Genomic DNA, 19,467 nt, shown 5'->3' with positions numbered 1-19,467 from the left:
TTTTAGACCTCGGTGACCAGCGTGACAGCTGCTTGTGTCCGCTGCTAAAGAGGTGCTAAAGCTGATGATTTTATGAAGCATCCCTGTCCCAGGCTCGACACTGTAGGTCTGTCCGAGGAATTTGAACAATGACCTGTGGCAATTAATAACTGCAGTGCTTTGCACTGAAGTTTGTTTTGAAAAGCAACGGGTCTCTGCATTTCAGTTATTATTTTTAGTTCTGTTTAGCAGCTATTTTAGTCTCATAAACACGTTGCGTATGTCTCTCTCACAATGTTTATGTTTCAGCTTTCTCACCAAACCAACTGTTCGCAGCACTTGCTTTTCCCGCTTCCCAGAAGATCTGCTTTTTGCTTTGTCTCAGTCCCATCATAGCTATTGCTAAATTGAGCTCTATTCGGTTTTCTCCAGTTACTCAATGGCTTAAAAAAAAAAATAAAAAAATTCATTAACTAGTATGACGTTCAGCTGTCATCTTCTGAAAGTACAAGGAGAGACAACTGTCAGAGTAATTCAATAACAGTTTTGCATCAAGCGGTCCCTTTCTGTCAGTCAGGGAACAATAGCAGGTAGTGACTGTAGTAAATCCAGGCGCTGCAAGCCCTTGTCATCTCGATGATCGCGTGTAATGATGTTTGAGCCCCTATAGAGAGCTTATAGCAGCTAACCAAACAAATACATCAAGTGCCCTACAGGGCATATGTTTCTTAAGGTTTTGCTGTGGCTTCCAGCTACAAGAGCAGGTCGAACTCTGTGCAGGCAAGATCGATTACAGCTTGAAGCCTTCATTTTCCTAATCCGTTGGAAAATACCTTCCTCTTCCTGCATTTGCCTCGGTAAATGGGGTTGGCAAAGAAGCCGCTGAACAAAAAAAAGTGTATTTTGAGTTCCTGAATCCAATAAGAATGGGTTGAGCTGGTGTTGTCAGGTACCTAAGTAAAGGGAGTAGAATATATAAGCCAAATAGTTTATATTGATGGGATTTGAAAGAGTTTGACCATCCTTGGCCTTAGAGATTTTGCCTGCACAAATTGTGTCTTCTTGGGAAATTTGTTTTGGGGCTTTTTAGTATAAAAACCTTATTTCTTCAGCTACTGAAATCTTTTACCCCAGAAGTACGCGAGACAGAGAGCTTTCTCTGGTAATAATTTCAGTACTGGATTTGTACTATAAAACCTTGCATTAGGAAGTAAAAAATGGTCTTGCATTGGTCTTTGATTAGAAAGCAGAAGGAAAAGCAAGTGGAAGAAATTGAAGGGAGGAGAAATATGTAAGTTTAAAGCACTGTACATAAACTGTAAAGAAAAACAAAAAAGCTAGAAAAATTAATACTAAGCTACCTAAAATGAGTTGTAGAAATGTTCATTTTCAAATTATCTTGGTTTTACAAGCCACGCAAATGCTGTTATTTCACTATCCTTACTCTGAAGACCAGAGCAAAGTTTTGGGGGGCTGAAACTCCCAAGGTGACAAACTAAAACAATTTTGGAAGTTGTTAGGCATGTAGTTTTGAAGCAATGAGACGGATTCTTGCTACCGCTGATGTAACGGGCAAAGCATCAGCTGAAGTCGTTGTATTCAGGACTGGTATCCCGAGTGACGCATAGTGAATGTGGAAAACGGGTAGTTTCTGAGACCTAAAAGTCTTAAGTTTTTTTGATTCCTAAGCTTTTATTTGGTCCTGTTAGCTGTGTTCAAGAACCACTGCTGTCGGAATGCTCCCTCCTATTTATTGAGTGTATATGCCTTAACCGAGCATAACACTTCAGTGAAGTAGCTGGCATTAATGAAGATTTCGACATATGTGACAATCCCCAGCAGAACTTCACTTGTTCCCTTAGACAGCTGTGAAAGCCCATGTCTTAAAGGGTTCACACTTTAATCATTAGCTTGCTTACTAATAGTATTAAAATTTCCCTAAGCGCTTAGTTTTCTCCTTTCTCACTTAGAAATCAGCTAAAGTTTTGAGATGTTATAACTTTTAACTTATTTGAAGTTGCAGCTTTTCCACTTGTATTTCAAAAATTTATTTATTTTCTTAGAGAAAATGGGGAAACTTCACTGAAGTATGAGGCTGGGATTTTTTTTCTCTGTTTAATAAGTTAAAAACCTAAATATTTATGATGCAAACTGAATTCATTAGTAGTTAATTGCTGAGTATTTGACGAAATTTAGGAAGAAGAAAAATTATACTGTCTCTTTGGTATCAGACAACTGCCAAGGAACAGTTCAATGATACATAGAGAAACCTATGGTAAAACAGATGAACAAAAGATGCTTGAAGCTTAGGGCATCGTACCATGCAGCAGCTATTTTTAACATTTGTTTAGCAAAATCCATTACTGTTTGGTAAGGTTTGATCCCTCCTTTTAATTTTCTCCTGTGGTTCTATCCTTCAAATTAATTTTGCAGAGATTATGTTAATTTTTTGACGGTGCTTTACTTGTTTGTTGGTTTTCCGTGTGGATCTCCATAGCTGCATGTGTGACCCTGGCCTCTGTTAACTTATCTGTTAAGCAGATAAAAAAAAATATTTGTTTGTTGCAGTTCTGTAAAATGTGTGAGACTCTAAAACAGAAAATACAATTGCTAATAGGAGACAACACTTAAAGGAAAAAGTACTAAGAAAATTGTAATTCATGTGTGTCCTCAGTCAGAATGGGTTGCTTAAATTATTAAATGAATAGTTGAATGGTGAGAGGTTGTTTTCATGTCACATGTTTCTAGCTTTAGGGCATTCAGCATTTACGACTTTGTCATCTGTATGGTAGTCCTAACATGACACGTCAGTCTTGTCACACATTTCATCCATCTATGAGAAACTCTTAGGAATAGAAATCACTGCTGCTGAAACCTATTTTAAGGCCTGTTTTTACCTTGGGCATTCTTTTTTTTTTTTTTTTTTTCCTCTGAGACTTTTGCTTCCTATATATCCATCATTCCAGATGTGGCAAGGTAGACAGCTTGTCTCTGGTTTTACATTCAAATAATATGAAGTGGAGCTATTTGTCACAAATTGGGGCTGAGGCACTATTTCTGACCAGATTTAATTGGTGGAATGAAGCTGTTTGGTTGAAAGTCAGGGCGGGCAGACCTGCTAGCGCGTGGCACTGGGGCTGGGCCAGTTGAAACAGACTCTAAAGCACATTCTGGTGGCCAGGAGGTCTGTGCTGACACCCGTGATGGTTACGTCCCAGCGGGCAGAGAGGTTTGCCTCCAGCTAACTGTAGCTGTGTGAAGGTTAGGTGTTTGGTGTAAGTTAGGCTGCTGCTTTTGTTAGTTAAAAGTGACAGGACCCTGGGAGGGTGACACACCTGCTGGCTTTGGATGGGCAGGTAGGTGCCACCTGATGCGTCCCTCCGGGGAGTGCCGTGTGAATGAGCGGTGAGTGGGGTGCACAGGGACAGTGTGGTCCTTGCCCCGTCAGATGCATTTTGAAAGATTACAAACAACCCTTCATCCTTATACAATGATGATGATGATGATGTCTCTCATGTGGGGCCTCAAGCAGCGTTGTTGGTAATAAGCTCCTGAGTGTACTAGATACAGCTGAGGGATGGGAATCCATCATCTGACTTCATCTCTTGACTAGAAATCCAGAGCAAGGAGTTTTAAGGCAACATGCTCTGAGTTATTGCAGTTGTCTTGATTACAGAAGTACAGTGAAGGTAATGGATTTGCGTTGGACCGATATGAGTGAAGCAGATTGTAATCTGACCCACAGGAATTTGGTGAGAAGAAACCCAAGACAGAGCTACAAAGCTAAATCTTCTGACTCACACATTGGGCTTTAACTGCTATAAAATCCTCCTGTGTTCCCCACGGAGCGCTTTCTGGGGGAGAAAAGGCAAAGAAGCTGTTAAATACAGCTCTTAATATGAAACAGTGAAATCTGAAACAACGCTCGGTTGAAAAGGCAGGGGAAATGTGAATCCAGCAGGTGCCATTCCATCAGGCCTGAGCAAGCCAAGGATGCAGACAGCAGAAGAGCTAGTAGACTTTCCACGATTTCATTTTTTGAGGGGATTAAGGGGTCCTGGCGGTGGAGACCTTGGGTATATCGTGGTGTAGTACTGTGGTAGAATAACTTGAGAGATGTGGTTTTTTTACACAGCAGACTGCCTTGTGGAGGTGCTGCCTGGCTTGGAAACCCCAGTTACGGCCATGCCAGTGCATTAAGCAGCATGTGGGGGTGTCTCTGAGTTGTCCGTGTTGCTGAATACTTAACATGGTTGATGGCATCGGTTTGGACTGGGCCATCTAGCTCTCTGCCATGTGATTATTGGTTGTGCTTTAGCGTGGGCCAGGGACTTGTTTTACCACGTTACCATGGCCCAGGGACTGTTCCTGGCAAACCGCTTGCCAGTCTGTTTTGGAAGGCAGGATATTTTAATGGTACAGGTGCAGACTGTTTCATGGCAGTTGGCCTCAGGCCCAGGCGGTTCTCTTGAGCGCAGTTGTTTATTAGTGTAGATGTCACTGCCGAAGCTACGTTAACGTGATGCTGTGCCGTGGCTGATCAGCATGCCAGAGTAACCCAAGCACGGTGCCACACCGGTGTAGCGACGTTGCTTGTGTGATTCAGAGGTGTAACATAGTCCTGCATCTTACACAAAGAAGCAGGTTGGGTCGCAAGTTGTGCTGGCAGCTCCTTACTGGTATTCAGTGAGCTGTTTCCCTTTCTTGGGTGTTTTGGGGCTCTCTATTACTAATCAGCAATGAGTAGTGCACGCTGATCTTGGAGGATTGCTCAGGATCGTTTGTGCTCATGATGGTCTTACGCTCTCTGATAACATACTGTCCTGTTCCTTGAACGGCGCTGATGGGAATCGAGGTCCCACATTTATCTCAAGCTTCTACATTCCTATTTTAATGTCTCTTGACATGTTCACAGCTCCTCTTTGCTGGTGGGCTGACAGTTAAGCACAAATTCTTTGCAGACTGATGTGTCTTTTGACTGAGCGATGAGCCCTCCTTTTCAGTACCTCCCACTGCTTCAATACCCTTTTTGATCATTTTTTTCCTCATTATGTGCCTATAAAGGGAACAGTCCTCCATTTGTTCGGTTTCTGTCCTGAATGTCTCTTTCCTTTTATCTATAATGTAATATCTATCGGAGGAAATAGCTTGCTGCAAGACCATGTAATTGGCCTGGAACCTCTGAGCCCCAGTATGGCCCCAGTCTGTCACCATTAAAGCCCACGAGTGCTTTACTCTTGAGTTACCCTAATGGGAAAATCCTCTTCCAAGGGAACGGATAAAAGCTGTACTCGGGATGTTTGATGGAAAGAATGGGAAGGAACAAAGTTGCTTGATGTTGAGAGAATCTACATGACCCAGGAGATGTTTATATTAGTGCTTAATTTTTCTAATGTGTTATCTTGTCAAAGGGAATGTTCGTTGTGTTTAGTAGTCTAAAAAGCTTAAAAGACTTACAGAAACTTCAGAATTTACTATCCTAAATAGCTGACTATAAGGGAAAAAAAATGTGTTTTGTAAGCCACTTGCCAGCGCATGCCATGAATCTGAATGGTTTGTGCTAATGTTTTGAAAATATTAAGGACTTTACTAACGCTGCTATTTTTGTTCTTAAGGACTAGATTCAGGACAAAGAAATTCTGAGAAAGGAGGGAGCCAGAGGGAAGACAAAAGGTGATTCAGGTTGGCCCTGAGAGCACACAGAGAGACTCATATTCGTCCCATTTGGTTTTAGACACATAGCCATTAGGAATGTGGTTTCTGTAGGCTTCATCTCTAAACAACAGCAAGGGAGAGACACGCTTCAGACCTCTCTTTTTATTGACTGTAGAGGGGGCTTAGGGAGGGTACAGTCTTCGTTTCAGCATCTGAGGCTGACATAAGCCTTTGAGCTTAATTATCCTTTTGTTTTTTAATTCTGTGTATGTCAGTTATGCAACAAACATGAATTAAATATTAGCTTGAACCATATTAGAATTACAAAAAAAACCCCAATACAGTCCTAAAGCCTATTAAAATGTGTCTGTGCAATTAGTCTCCAAGCACACCGTTGTCTCCTCCTTTCTCACTCCCCATCTTTTTATTTTTCCTCTTGTCTCATTTTTCATGTCCTGCCCGTACGTAGCCTGCCACTTCCTCGGTTCAGGACTCATTAATTCTCCGTGTCCCATAATGTGCCTGCAGCACTTTGGGATAATAAAATAACAGTGTGAAGTCATAGCAAGCTGCTTCTACTTGCAGTAAGCAAAAGGCAAAATGTTGTCTCACCCCTCTCTGAAATACAAGCAGTGCAGATTCATATTGAATTAGCCGCCAACTGCTGAACACAGATACATTGAAGGACAGCCCCAGGCTGTTTTCAAACAGAAGTGCAGACTAAATGAAGCCTTGCTTGGGATGCTTGGAGGCAGCTGGATGTATATTGCTTGCCTCTGGGCTTGTGAAGAGTGGCAGGTAGGCAGTTTTCACACCCTTCCAAGTATACGTGGTGCCAAAAAAATGATAACCAATGTGACTTGCTGCTGAAAATACCGTGCACGTTTTGTGGTCCGCACAGCACTACTCAGCCAGCCCCTGGGATGGCTTCCCCTTGGTCCCTGCCCGGGGCCAGACTGGTGGTAGGTACATGGCCCAGCAGAAGGCAGAAGGAGGTCTCCTCTGCTCATGTCGTTACTGCCTCTGCCTTTCCCAGCTACACAAGGGTCCTGGGGGAGGTTGGTTGAGGGACAGCATTTTATTCACGGAGGAGGTACTATTTGGCAGGTATATATCGGGTGGCCGAGAGGGGCTGCCAGTGACCTAATTGTGATCTCTGCCATGTGTGACAAAGATGTTTACTTGCTCCCTGGCATTACAAAAGTGGCTGGGGTAAAGGAGGGAGAGTGAGAGACTGCTGCAAGCCCCCATCAGCAACTCTTGGCCCAGCATTACACAGACCTTCTTCAAAAGCTACGATAACCTCATGGTACTCGATGGTATTGGTGGATTATTTTTCTCGAGTATTGCAAAAAATTCAGATTGTGTCACCTTTTGCCGGTCCAGCAGGATTGGCAAGAGGAGTTGGGGGTAGTTCCTCGTGGTCTTTGTCACCTAAACCAGTAGTTTTAGCATCTGATCTGCAGAGTAGATCATGCTTAACCAACCTGATCTCTTGCTTAACCAACCTGATCTCTTTCTATGAACATGTGACCCGCCTTCTGGATGCGGGGAAGGCTGTGGGCCTTGTCTATCTGGACTTTGGTAAGGCCTTTGACACCGTCCCCCACAGCATTCTCCTGGAGAAGGTGGCGAATCATGGCATAGACAAGTGTAGTCTTCGCTGGGTTAAAAACTGGCTGGATGGTCGTGCCCAGAGAGTTGTGATTAATGGGGTGAAATCCTCTTGGCGTCCGGTCACCAGTGGTGTCCCTCAGAGCTCAGTTTTGGGGCCAGTTTTGTTTAATATCTTTATCGATGATCTGGATGAGGGGATTGAGTGCACCCTCAGTAAATTTGCAGACGACACCAAACTAGGAGGGAGTGTTGATCTGCTTGAGGGTAGGAAGGCTCTACAGAGGGACCTGGACAGGCTGGATCGATGGGCCAAGGCCAACTGTATGAGGTTTAATAAGGCCAAGTGCCGGGTCCTGCATTTCAGTCACAACAACCCCAAGCAACGCTACAGGCTTGGGGAAGAGTGGCTGGAAAGCTGCCCAGCAGAAAAGGACCTGGGGTGGTGGTGATGGCCGGCCAGCTTAACATGAGCCAGCAGTGTGCCCAGGTGGCCAAGAAGGCCAACGGCATTCTGGCTTGTATCAGGAATAGCGTGGCCAGCAGGAGCAGGGAAGTGATGGTGCCTCTGTACTCGGCACTGGGGAGGCCTCACCTCGAGTCCTGTGTTCAGTTCTGGGCCCCTCTGTACAAGAGGGACATTGAAGTGCTGGAGCGTGTCCAGAGGAGAGCTACCAGGCTGGTGAGGGGTCTGGAGACCAGGTCATATGAGGAGAGGCTGAGGGAGCTGGGCATGTTTAGCTTGGAGAAGAGGAGGCTGAGGGGAGACCTCATTGCCCTCTACAACTACCCGAAAGGAGGTTGGAGAGAGGTGGGTGTTGGCCTCTTCTCCCAAGTGAATAATGACAGGACCAGAGGAAATGGTCTGAAGTTGCGGCAGGGGAGGTTTAGATTAGATATTAGGAAGAATTACTTTACTGAAGGAGTGGTCAGGCACTGGAACAGCCTGCCCAGGGAGGTGGTTGAGTCACCATCCCTAGAGGTGTTTAAGAAACGTCTAGATGTGGCACTTCAGGGCATGCTCTAGTGGCAGAGATTGTAGATTGTTTGGTTGGACTCGATGATCTCAAAGGTCCTTTCCAACCATGAAGATTCTATGATTCTATGAGTACTGAGTGCTAAGCAAGGGGCTATGAAATATTGTGATGATTGTAATTGCATTGTTTCTTCTGCAGAGATATGTCCATATTACAATTGAAAGCAGCCACTGTAGTTACGTGGGGTTGATGTCCTTTATTCCCTTGGATGCTCGGGACCCTAGAGTATGAAGGTATCCTGAGAATATGCTTAGATGGTGTCTATTTCCAGATAAATATCATAGGAGTCAAAGTTCACATGTTTTTTTAATTTACAGTAATATTGCAAACTTGTTGCAATTATTTATATAAAACAAGCATTTAGGTTAGGATCCAAGAACTGTGTTACGGCTCCCCGAACAGTTTGCCTGTTATGTTCGGGGCACTGCAGGGTGTACAGGCGAGATGTTAATTGTGGCAGAGAGCTCTGGTGAGAGGGGTCTGTTTTGGGGACCCAGCGAGGTGGGGAGTGGAGGCTGTGTGACTGTGAACTCCAAAACCAAACACTCAGAAGTCACAGGTAGGGCCTCAGAAGTGGAAATTTTTTTATTTTTTTTTTTTTAATATTTGGTGATGGCATGGTGGTTTTACCTTAGTATTTCTGAATCTTCAGGACATAAATGGGCCATGTTTATGAGTTTTAATCAGCCCAGAATGGGGTTTTCAGGAGTTTGGGGTTATATGCAGCTGCAAAATTAATTGCACTGTTGCTGGAAATACTTAACTGCTCTGACTTTCTCACGGGTAATCCAGTGTCATGGTTTAACCCCAGCCGGCAGCTAGGACCGTGCAGCAGGGCAGGGAGAAGAGGGAGAAAAGGAGGGGGGGGAAACCCCAACACCTCATGGGCTGAGATAAAGACAGTTTGATAGAACAATATCAGAAAAGAAAAACAGCAATAATAACAACAATAATAATAATAATGACACAAGTCATTCTCACCACCAGGTAAATTGGTGAAATCGGTACCTTCCTGAGCAGTGATTGTGGCTTCCTGCCCCGCAGCCAACCCCATTTATATACTGAGTGTGATGTCTATGGTATGGAATATTCCCTTGGCCATTCCGTTGTTCTGTCTATGCTCCTTCTCAGCTTCTGTGGGAAGCTGAAAAAAGTCCTTGAATCCTATAAATATCACCTAGCAACAACTAAAACAATAGACATTATTGACATTCCTTTCAGACCAAATTTGAAACTGTAGCAGCCACTAGAAAGAAAATTAACTCTATCCCAGCTGAAACCAGGAGACATCCAGTACGCACTGAAGGAGAACCAAAGGGCCTGTGGTTTTACTGAGAGATGTCTCAAAGAGGAAAAGGGTTTCCTAAAGCAAAAAGCTTTGCCATCTAAATGTTTATGTTTTGTTACTCATTTTGTGTCTTCCCTGCTAGTTGTGACCGAAGAACAATAAAAATTCTGCTCTTTGAGTAGAGTTCTCTTAAAAAAAGAAAAAACCTGCAAAGCAGCATTTAGAGGCCATAAGGTGAGGAAGATGAGGAGTAGAGTCAAAATCTAGTAGTCTTTTGCTCCTAACCTATGTCTGAAGCAGCCTATTTTTTCCTTGTAGAGAGCCTTTTGAGCTTTAATTTTTACACTTAAAGGTAGGTAGCATGAATAGGCTCTAGATAAACCCCTAGTTGCTTTATGTAGGTGTTTTCAAAATTCATGCAAGATGCCAGTTTTTCTGAGGCCATGTTCAAAGCCTGTTCCAGTTATTATTTTAGCACAAAAATAATGCTAAATGGGTGTTAAGCTATCTTAATATCCAATATGAGTTAGATAGATGTGGTACATTTTTCATTATCTCTTCTAGATTTAATAGTCTAGCTAAATGGTCTAACTAAAATCTTTGTCTTGCAGGTCTGAGTACAGCCGTATGTCCTCTACCAGCAGTGAGTATAACTTTGAGAATTTTTTTTTTAAATGGATTCTCATGTTTTCTTTTTTCTGATTGGTAATATTTATTAACATCATCCTAATGTTATGATGGAGTTAACTTGGACACAGTGAAGCCCCCGTTTCTTCTCTTCTTGGATCTATGTCTAGAAACAGTATAGAAAATTAAACTGATTGGATGTTTATGAGCAAAATATGAGCCATGTGTAAAGTCATAAATATTGGAGCTCACAAGAATGCAAGGCAAAATGAGAACAAAATCTGTAGACATGATGTGGCCAGCGCAAATGGGTCCTCAGCCAAATGAGTTTGCAGTGATGAATGCCATTAAAGCTGGGGGACGCAGGAATAATTGAATGCTTATTGTAAGCTGGTGCCAAGGAAGCACTTGAGAGCAAATTCTGTGAAACATTTCTTTGATTTCAAAGATAGAGGCTCCAGTAAGTGTCACAGTCTTTCTAGATGTTTACAATAGCCAGCTGAATTTCAGGTTATCCAGCTGATAAAAGATGAATCCTGGTGCCTGGATTGTTTTTTCTTTGTTTTTCATCAATGCGAAATGGCGTTTTTTTTCTTTTTAAGGAACAAGAAGCCCTTTTTCGGTCCTCTTTCTGTCCACTCCAACCATTTTCTTAGTTGTAGGACGTAGTGTATCCACAGCACTTTGAAACGCAATAATGCTTATTCGCGCGCAGCTACTAGTATCTCCCCCTTGTCAAAGTGCAAGGTGATGCCTGTCTCCCTGATTCACACCTAGACGGGAGCTTTATTTGTGCCAAGCAAGCAGAGCAAAAATTCACAGATGACTAATTGTGTTTTATAATCTGGATCTTTACGCGCCATGAAAATCAGAGGGGAAGAAAGCTGTCAGTTTTTTCTCATTCACACGTTCTGGCTGAAGCGTGGAGAAGGGTTATTTTCCACCTCCCGTGGTCTTCAGCGGAGGGCTTTTATTGATTTCCACAAGAGCTGGATCAGACAGGGTTTGTAATGTCTGGCTCCTGAGCTGATGTGACTAGCAGGGAGCTCGCTGTCTCTCCTCCATCTGCTCAGTGTGTGTGTATCTGAGAAAAAGAGAATTCAGGGCAGCTTTTTCCTAAATTCAGTTGTTTCAATAGAATTCTGGTTTCCCGCTGTCAGGCGTGATTCTTGAAATGATTGGGAGGCAAAATCCAGGCAATCAACTTTTCTGTGATAGTAAAAGCATATTGGATTCGACTGGTTATACCGGATTTGTGCCCCGTCACCCCCTCAGTTCACAATTTTGGGTGATGGCTTGGGGAGCGTGCTGCCATCTTCCTCCACTTTTTGGGTGGTGACTCATGATTATTTGCTCATTGGGCAGATAAGTTCAGAGGACAAGGTGTAAGTAAAGTATTTCTCATCTAAAAATTTGGGGTTGATCCCTTAACAGCTTTGCCTGACTGCTGCAGGTCTTACAAATAAAGGTAACAAATGACATTTGTCAGTCTTTGTTTTTATGAAATGAGCTGTTTGTAAGGGTAATTTTTGGTTATGTGGCAGCTCCAGCATGTCGTGCTCACTGCGGTCACCTCAGTGTCTTGCTGGCCGCGGCTGTCCAGAATATGTGGGGATTACAGTTGTATTTCAACACCAGTAATTTGTCAGTACAAGGAGGTATTATCATTACAGCAAAGACACAAAAGTTCAGGAGATGGGACGGTCTCCTCCTTTCTCTTTTCTGCTTCCAAGGCAAATTAACGTTGCTAGAGCTTCATGAGTAGCAGTGTTTAACTTCGCATTTTGTGGGGTTTGTGTGGTCGGTTTGGTCAGACAGTGCAAGAGTAACAGAAACAGCTACATAAAAGGATTTCAGTAAAATAGAAATGCTTTCATGTCGGAGGCTGGCAGTCAGGGGGTGCATAATGCATTTGAAGAAAAGATTATTGGGGGAGAGATATTAGGGGAAAAAAGGTTATTTGGCCATTTTAATTTCTTTGGTGAAAAGCTTCAGCAAGTGCTGTTGTTCATAGTACAGAAAGCAGTCTAATCAATGATGCCATTAGGCCCTAACATAACACAAAATAAGCCGTTGTAAATTAAAAAAGAATCTCCATTACCTCCAGCTGCTTCATCTGAAGCTCCTGTTCTACTGAAGTGGAGTTTATCTAACCAGAAGGATTACAAGCTAATTTGGTTTTACAGGGGTCTTATTCAGTGGTACCATCGAGGCTCGTGTTTCAGTGTTTAATAAATGAACGATCTTCTAAATTTCTGGATGAACTCCACTGGACGGCAGTTTTCCACAGGCACGCCAAGAGAAGGATAAGAAAGATTTAGCAGGTGAACTAAGAACGGCGGCCTATATCACTTGCTGCGATGACAGCAGCTGAACAAACTGCAGGGCTTTGCACCACTGCAGAAGCGTACAGAAACCCTAGAGCCCCCCACGTCGGAAGTAAAATCTCATCGGCCGATACATGGCAATGCAAGGATCATTCTGTACATGCACTATTTCTAGTTTGGTTTTTTTTTTTCCCTAAGCATATGGCAGCAGTTATCGTGGGCGACGTACTATTTCAGCAGTTCCAAGCCCTGCCTGGTGGGTTGCTTGGACCTTGGGTCTTACTCAGCATCTCAATTCTTTTCTTCTTTGCACTTGTGTCCCAGCTTTGGGTAACCCAAAAATGCTTTGTCCTAGCAGCATGCGTCTAACGTTTGTGGGTCTGTACAGTGAGTACTTTGGGAAAAAGCACCAAAGTTTGCAGAGCGTGTTTGTTTCTGCAAGAAAACGCAGCAGTTATCTGCCATGCGGGCTCTGGCTGTTGTCAGGGTGACTGTGTGCCACTTTGCCTTTTTGTTTTGAGAGGAGTATGTAGGCCACGCAAAGCTGTCTGCTTGATGCTGGCTTTTGAGGTATTACAGCTTTGAATGGTTCAGCAGTGTGCTTTCAAGGAAGAGAAGTGCTAAATTAATTTTGACATTTTTTCCCTCTGACTTCTGGTGTGTATAGCCACTTTTCCCTTTGTTCTTTAGCAGGAGGGGAGCTTTGTCTTATTAGGATGTTTTGCCCATTGGTGTGCTCTTCATTAATCTAGAAAATGTATTAAGCTTCTTTTTGTTCATATGTTCAATTACGTTTTCAATTATGGTTTTCAATTATCATTAGGGATCACTAATCATATATGAGAGGGAATTGTGCTAGACACTTTACACACACAGAAGAGACCTTTACTCAAAGTACGTGATACCAAAATATAAAGACCATAGGTGGCATATGGATACAGACAGTTGGAATCACAAAGAAATAATTAATTAGTGTTGGTCAGCACAATAAGCAACAGTCTCTGCACATCAACATTTTAATTGTCTTCAAATTGCTTTGAGCTATGTGTTTCAGGGATGATTTTCGACCAGGGAAGGGGAGTTTTGGTGGGGGATGCTTATTTTCTTCTCTGCATAATCTTTCCATTTATCATAATGGCTCTTCAGAAAGACTCAAACCAGAAGTGGGCATTTTGTAGCAAGGCTTTCGTGATTTGTAACATTTGAAATATTCCGTACCTACTCAGCTCTGGAGCCAATTTAACGAGGTTGTCGTAGAAATAATTGTGGGAGTCGTTTGGTTTTTTTCCCCTGACATTTTTCAGCTAGGCAATCAGTCGGGAGCTGCCTGGATACACGTTTGTACTGCTCCAGCTAGGTCGGTAAATGAAATGTAAAACTGGCCCTATGGGATAAGATGCAAGTTTGTGGCAGATTTTAGGGCATTTGAGATAGTCGAACCCTGTAGCACGCGGTGGTTCATGTCGTGCTTCTCAATGAGGTAAAGGGCTTGTCGCTCATCCACTTTGCAGTTGGAAAGCTGGTAATTTGCTTTCCCCGGCTCCTCTGCCTTTCCTTTAGCAGCTGGGGAATGATTGAGTCCTTCTGGGCTGTTTTTAGGTTGTTTGTATTCTTCCCTGGTAAACCTGAGAACTGGGATATTAAAATTTTATTTCCGTGTTGTGTATACTTCCTAACCCATGGAATTTCACCCACTTTCTGGTTCTAAAAATTAAGCGGAAGAGAGTTTCTTTTGGCAGATTTACAAGTATGTGGGTTACCAAGCACGTTTCGTTTTTAATAAAATTAATCTTTAAGTTATTTTCTGTTTGGTATTCTGTTCCTGTGCTAGTATAAATTCAGATCTTTGTCTTGAGATTTGGTCAATGTTTTGCCAGTGTCATCTGCATCAGCTCCTCTGGGCTGATTTTTGGCTCTTATTTTCTCTACAAGTAGCAAGGGTTGCCGCACCCGGTGCCAACATTAGAAGCAGAAATGACCTATTTGTACGTGCTGTCATTCTGAGGACCCATCAAAAGCTGCTCAGGTGCAGATGTAGCCCATCAGGTAGGTTGTGAGGGGTCGGTGTCAGGCCACCTGTCCCATCCGTGCTCAGAGCTGGCCAAGGCACAGTTACATGACAGTTTTGACACCACTTCCATACCGTGCGCATGTAACAATGTGCCGCCTCTCTCTTTTGCTCTTTCTGTTTTGTCTGGTTTTCTCTCTTCCCCCCACCCTCCCCTCCCACCATGGCACCTGCTTCTTGATGTTACCTGGCAAGAATCTTCCTCATCCCTCTCTGTTTGAGTTATTAGATTTTAAGCGTTGTTGGAAGGAAATGAGAAGAGGAAAAAGTATCCCTGAATAAAAGAGAGAGTCAGATCCAGCCTGAGTTCTAGGCCCTTTATGGAGGAGACCAAAGTCAGCGTCTCCAGTAGTTCTCTGATTTCTAATTCTTAAGAATTTTTGTTACTGAACATTCCAGAGACCAAGAGACATCCGTTAAAATGGGCACTGATGGATCTTTTGACAAAAACCAAAAGGCGTAGCCTTCGTGGTTGCAGAGATAATGGGAGCTGCGGGAACGTAAGGATCTATAGAATTAAGGAGATGCAGAGGTGCCTTGTAACAATAGCATATGGAGAAATGGCTTCCCATTACTTGTGTATTGTTTCAAAATCTGACTTCACTTAACTGTTAAAGGTGATGAAGAATAACCAGGAGCAGGAAGCGGGACTGGGTTTGATTTGGGCTTTTAAAAATCTGGCACAAAGCTGAAATTTCATAACATAGTTGCCTACTTTAAGTTAGGTTCATTCAAACCAGTTCTGAGCCAGGTGCTGCTGGATTGGTTATCTTCTAAGTATATTCCACCAAACAATGTAATTTAATAAGTGTAAGGATATAATTATATTATTTTACTGCAATGCAAAGATATACTGTAGTATATTGTTTCTTATTTCCGTAGAGAACTGAGATGCTTTTACAATGGCTGGCAATGAGCTGTATTAAATACAATTGTAACAACAATTTACAGTGGGCTTGCCAGCATCATGCTGCATTTCCAGAAGGTGTTATTATAAAAGGAAGACTAATTAAAGTATGAGGGGAAAATGGAAGAGGAAATTGGACCCAAATCATGTTGGGCTCTTAGCCTGCAGCACCTGTCAATGTTGCAAATTCAGGTGTTTTATAAAGTAGTGAAATCTGAAGTGTCAGCTCTTGGGGAAAATACAGTGAGCATCTTCTGCATATCCTGCCTGGCCTTTGTTATGCTGCTAGAGGTAAAGAGCAATGCTCTTTCCCACTGTGTCTGTGTGAAGAAGGAAAATGCCACTGCTACATGCCACCTGCAGGCTTTGGCTGCGCAAAACGTGTTTATGTAGCTGCTTGTCATCAAATTCCACCACGGTGAAGGAACAAATGCTTGTGTACAGGGTAGAAAAGTGTAATACTGAGCCACAGAAAGTTGAGGTTGGAAGGAGATCGTCTGGCCCAAGCCCTCTGCTGAAAGCAGGGGCGGTGAGAGAGGGGTGCTCAGGGCAGCATCCCATTGTGTTTTGAATATCCCCACAGCCTCTCTGGGCAACCTCTTCCGGTGAGTGACCACCCTCACCGTAAAATTGTTTTTTCTTATGTTTAAACAGAATTTCCTGTATTTCAGTTTGAATCATCAGCCCAGAGCAACATCGGCAGGCCCTGTTGCTCTCCAGTCCCTAATTTTCCCTCTCAGTTGCGTAATTTTTAATCAACAACCTCCTGTTTTGCTGGGGTATTTGACCACATAGCACCCTCCCCACTCCCAGCCCCACCGCCACCCCAGTCTCATCCACAAGCATCAACAGATGATGCATCCTGATTTTCAGGGAACCCTCGCCTATGTTGGGAACGGAACAAAGTTACCACTTCTGCTGAGCGCCGTTGCCTGGAAACCATGCTGGAGATGTTGATATTGAGTTAACATTGTTATTTGCGCTTTTACCTTTCAAGAAGTTGAGGTTAGGATGCGGTAGTAGGAGAGATAGCATCTTGAGGTTGGTCTTACTGCATGTGGTTATTTAGAAGCATAAGGAGTACAGAGGAAATGTGCCCTTAAAGACATGACTAAAGATGTCCAGTGGACCGAAAGAGAAGATAAAAAAGAAATGAGGCACACTCATGTGTAAGGACATGCGCAAATGAATGTGTAACTGTGCTTGAAATCATATCTAGTTTTGATTTTTGCATGCAAAGTGTGTGGCATTAACCACAAGCTCACCCTTCCCCTTGTAAAGACTGAAGTTCCTGTTTAAATGTATTTAGCTTGCAGTAACCCTCGTAGCTCTGCTCTTTGTTGAAATCAGAGTTTCACTCTTTGGGATCATTTAGCCCACACCAAGCCGTGTGTCCTGTGGTTAAATTACTTCCTACTGGCTTTGGGCTAACTTGGGATTTCTATATCGTTTAGGGTATAAGTGTACCCTAAATAGTTACTGGACTGGGGCTACTGAAACTCTGTTTTTGTTGTTTTGTGTATTGTTTTCTGACCACATCCAGTCAGTTGGTTTTTTTTCCTGTCATGTAGATCCAGCAGATATAAACTGGATAAGTTATTAAAAATAATAATAATAATTTGTGTATGAATGACGATCTGAATGTTTTTCTAGCTCCTCTTTTAAGCACACATAGTCATAATCAAAACCACATAAGCAAATATATCCTCTGGCTCATTTTCAAGCATGATTCAGGAGCACAGGTAATCTTTGATAGACATTGAGCTATCAAGTGCCACACAATTCCAGTAAAAATTCACAGGAAAGATTTTAGAGGAAGTTAGATTGGATTATTAGGTGATGAGGGTTGGGTTTCCCTCGGTGGAAGTGTTACTGCTGCTGTCCCAGAAAGCCACAAGGAGCTAGGCAGCCATTTAGCGGGTCTTTTACCGTGAGCAATGGGCTGCAGGAAAGATCTTGGCATTCCAAGTTCAGCTGATAGAGTGATGCCAATGATCTGGAAATTGCTGAGATGGCTGTCTGAATTGTTAACGCCCAAAGCGGGAAGCTAAAAAAATAAATCTGTCCCATGGCAACTCCTGACTCAGTGGCAGTAGTTGTGGTAGAACGGGAGAAGCCATCTGACTCACTGAGTCTAATGACAAGACGTGTGAAGGCTGAAGCTATTAAGGCAGTTTCTACTAAATGCGTGCTGTTTTGACAATGCCAACAATTAGTTTCCTCGGTTTATGGCCACAGTACATTATCGGGATGTGTTTTCTTTAATTTGAACTTTTAAAAATAAATAAATAAAATCTATCTACGCAAGCTCGGTGGGCAACTGGGACATTTGGTAATTGGTGCGTGCCACATTCTAGAGCAGTAGTTGTCCACTGCCTGCCTCATTTTTGTGGGTTCCTCATATTTGTTTATTAGTAGTTTCGGAAAGAAATCTTGTATCTGTAATTTCTAAAAGGTTCATGAAATGTTTGCCAGGTGACTCCGGGCTGCCACCATATGGGATCAGGATGAAGCACTGATGACAAAGCATGCTTTCTATTACTGCTTCCCTTTTCCATCAGCTGTTACAGGGTAGGTCTTTTGAAACGCACACTGCTGTCGGCTGAAAAGATTATGAGATTCAAAATAGTTTTCCACTGCTGTCGAGTCCAAATGGTTCCTTTGTTGTGATGCTAATGTTGTTGATTGTCTACAGAGACACAAACATGGCAATGCTTGACCATGACTCAGGGTTTGATCCCGTAATTTCTTTAGGTGTGTGTTGCGTGTAGATGCTTTGTTGTGGCTTCTACCTTCTCTCTGGCTGGGCTTCCCTGCCACCTCTTTGTGATACCAGGAAGGTTTATGCAAAAGCACAAACTGATTAAAAGAGGTCTGCCTGAAAATTAACGTTTTTAGTCAGATCGGTTCTCTGAATGCCACCAGAAGGCATAAGCCTGATTACTGCTTGTCTGAGAGCTTCTTTTCAGTCTGTTCGGAGACTGTTTCAACTTGCACCTCGACCTGACACATGGGAAGCACTGGAAGCACTTAGCTGGGAAGAGTAGGGGGAAGAGTGCCAGCACTGAAGTTTTAAATTGTCTTAAGCCCATCATAAAATCACACTCTCAGTTAACTAGAGTACATTGTGTGAGGTATGGAGCTCATTGTTGGACCAAATTTGTCAGCTGCTCAAGTGTACAGTGTTTCGGGTTTTTTTTCAGGCAATGTTCTTTCTGCCCCTTTATAAAAAACATATTTTTGAGAATCTTAGCTTTACATAGGAGTTGGTTTTTAAGAAAATACAATGCTTGCAACCAGAGGACTTTGAACAGTATGGTGTTGGACACAGTTTGAATGCTGACATGCATTGTACAGCTTTTGATTTACTGGTGATTGCTGATGGGAGTTTTATTGAATTAGTACACGTTGCACTCTGTACAGAATCTGATATTAATACTAAAGATCAGTGTCTGGGTTCTCGCCAAGTACAACGATCCGTATCTTTCCTTAAGAAAATTTTATGATTGGGAAGGACGTGCATCTTTGCAAAGCTGAACTCCTCTAAAGTGGAAATCTACAGCCATTTGGAATACTGCTCTTTCTGTGTTTCAATTTCAGGCCCTCTTCCCTTCACTAGCCACCTAGAAAGCGAGGTGACTCTTTTTTTATTAATTCTACATACAGTATAAAATAATAAAACAAATTAATGTAATAGTTGAGCATTAATAATTCCTGCACCTTCCCTGCGTTTCTCCACTGGACAGAACTTGGCAGCAATATAGGCTGGTACATAAAGTCCCATGCCTTACTCTGGTGGTCCAGGCTCATTTGTGCCAGTAGCATCACCAAACTCACTGGGGCAAACCCTGCGAGCAGCAGCTCACCATTGTGCTTCAGTTCCCCACGCAGGGGTTTCTGATTAGTGGTTCTTCTTGTGTGTTTCTGAAAGACACGGGATGACCATTGCCAGCTGTTTTCCACAG

The 19,467-nt window shown here is 42.9% G+C and overlaps 1 protein-coding gene across 3 annotated transcripts in view; it reads left to right on the top strand.

Moving 5' to 3' along the window:
• The window catches only part of FAM124A (family with sequence similarity 124 member A), a 48,564-nt gene that overhangs the window by 2,393 nt on the left and 26,704 nt on the right, over positions 1-19,467 (top strand). Inside the window, exons 2-3 of one of the 3 annotated variants that reach the window (XM_063333773.1) lie at positions 10,185-10,216; positions 17,978-18,073. The exons of 1 other annotated variant lie outside the window; for it this stretch is intronic. In XM_063333773.1, the coding sequence (XP_063189843.1) occupies positions 18,031-18,073 (43 nt within the window). In that variant the 5' untranslated portion in view covers positions 10,185-10,216; positions 17,978-18,030. The remainder of the gene's footprint in view (positions 1-10,184; positions 10,217-17,977; positions 18,074-19,467) is intronic. One more of the 3 variants, XM_063333756.1, reaches the window with a different exon arrangement.

The sequence above is a fragment of the Chroicocephalus ridibundus genome, chromosome 1 (assembly GCF_963924245.1).
Source record: "Chroicocephalus ridibundus chromosome 1, bChrRid1.1, whole genome shotgun sequence".
NCBI lineage: Eukaryota > Metazoa > Chordata > Aves > Charadriiformes > Laridae > Chroicocephalus > Chroicocephalus ridibundus.
This window is presented reverse-complemented; position numbering and strand designations above follow the sequence as displayed.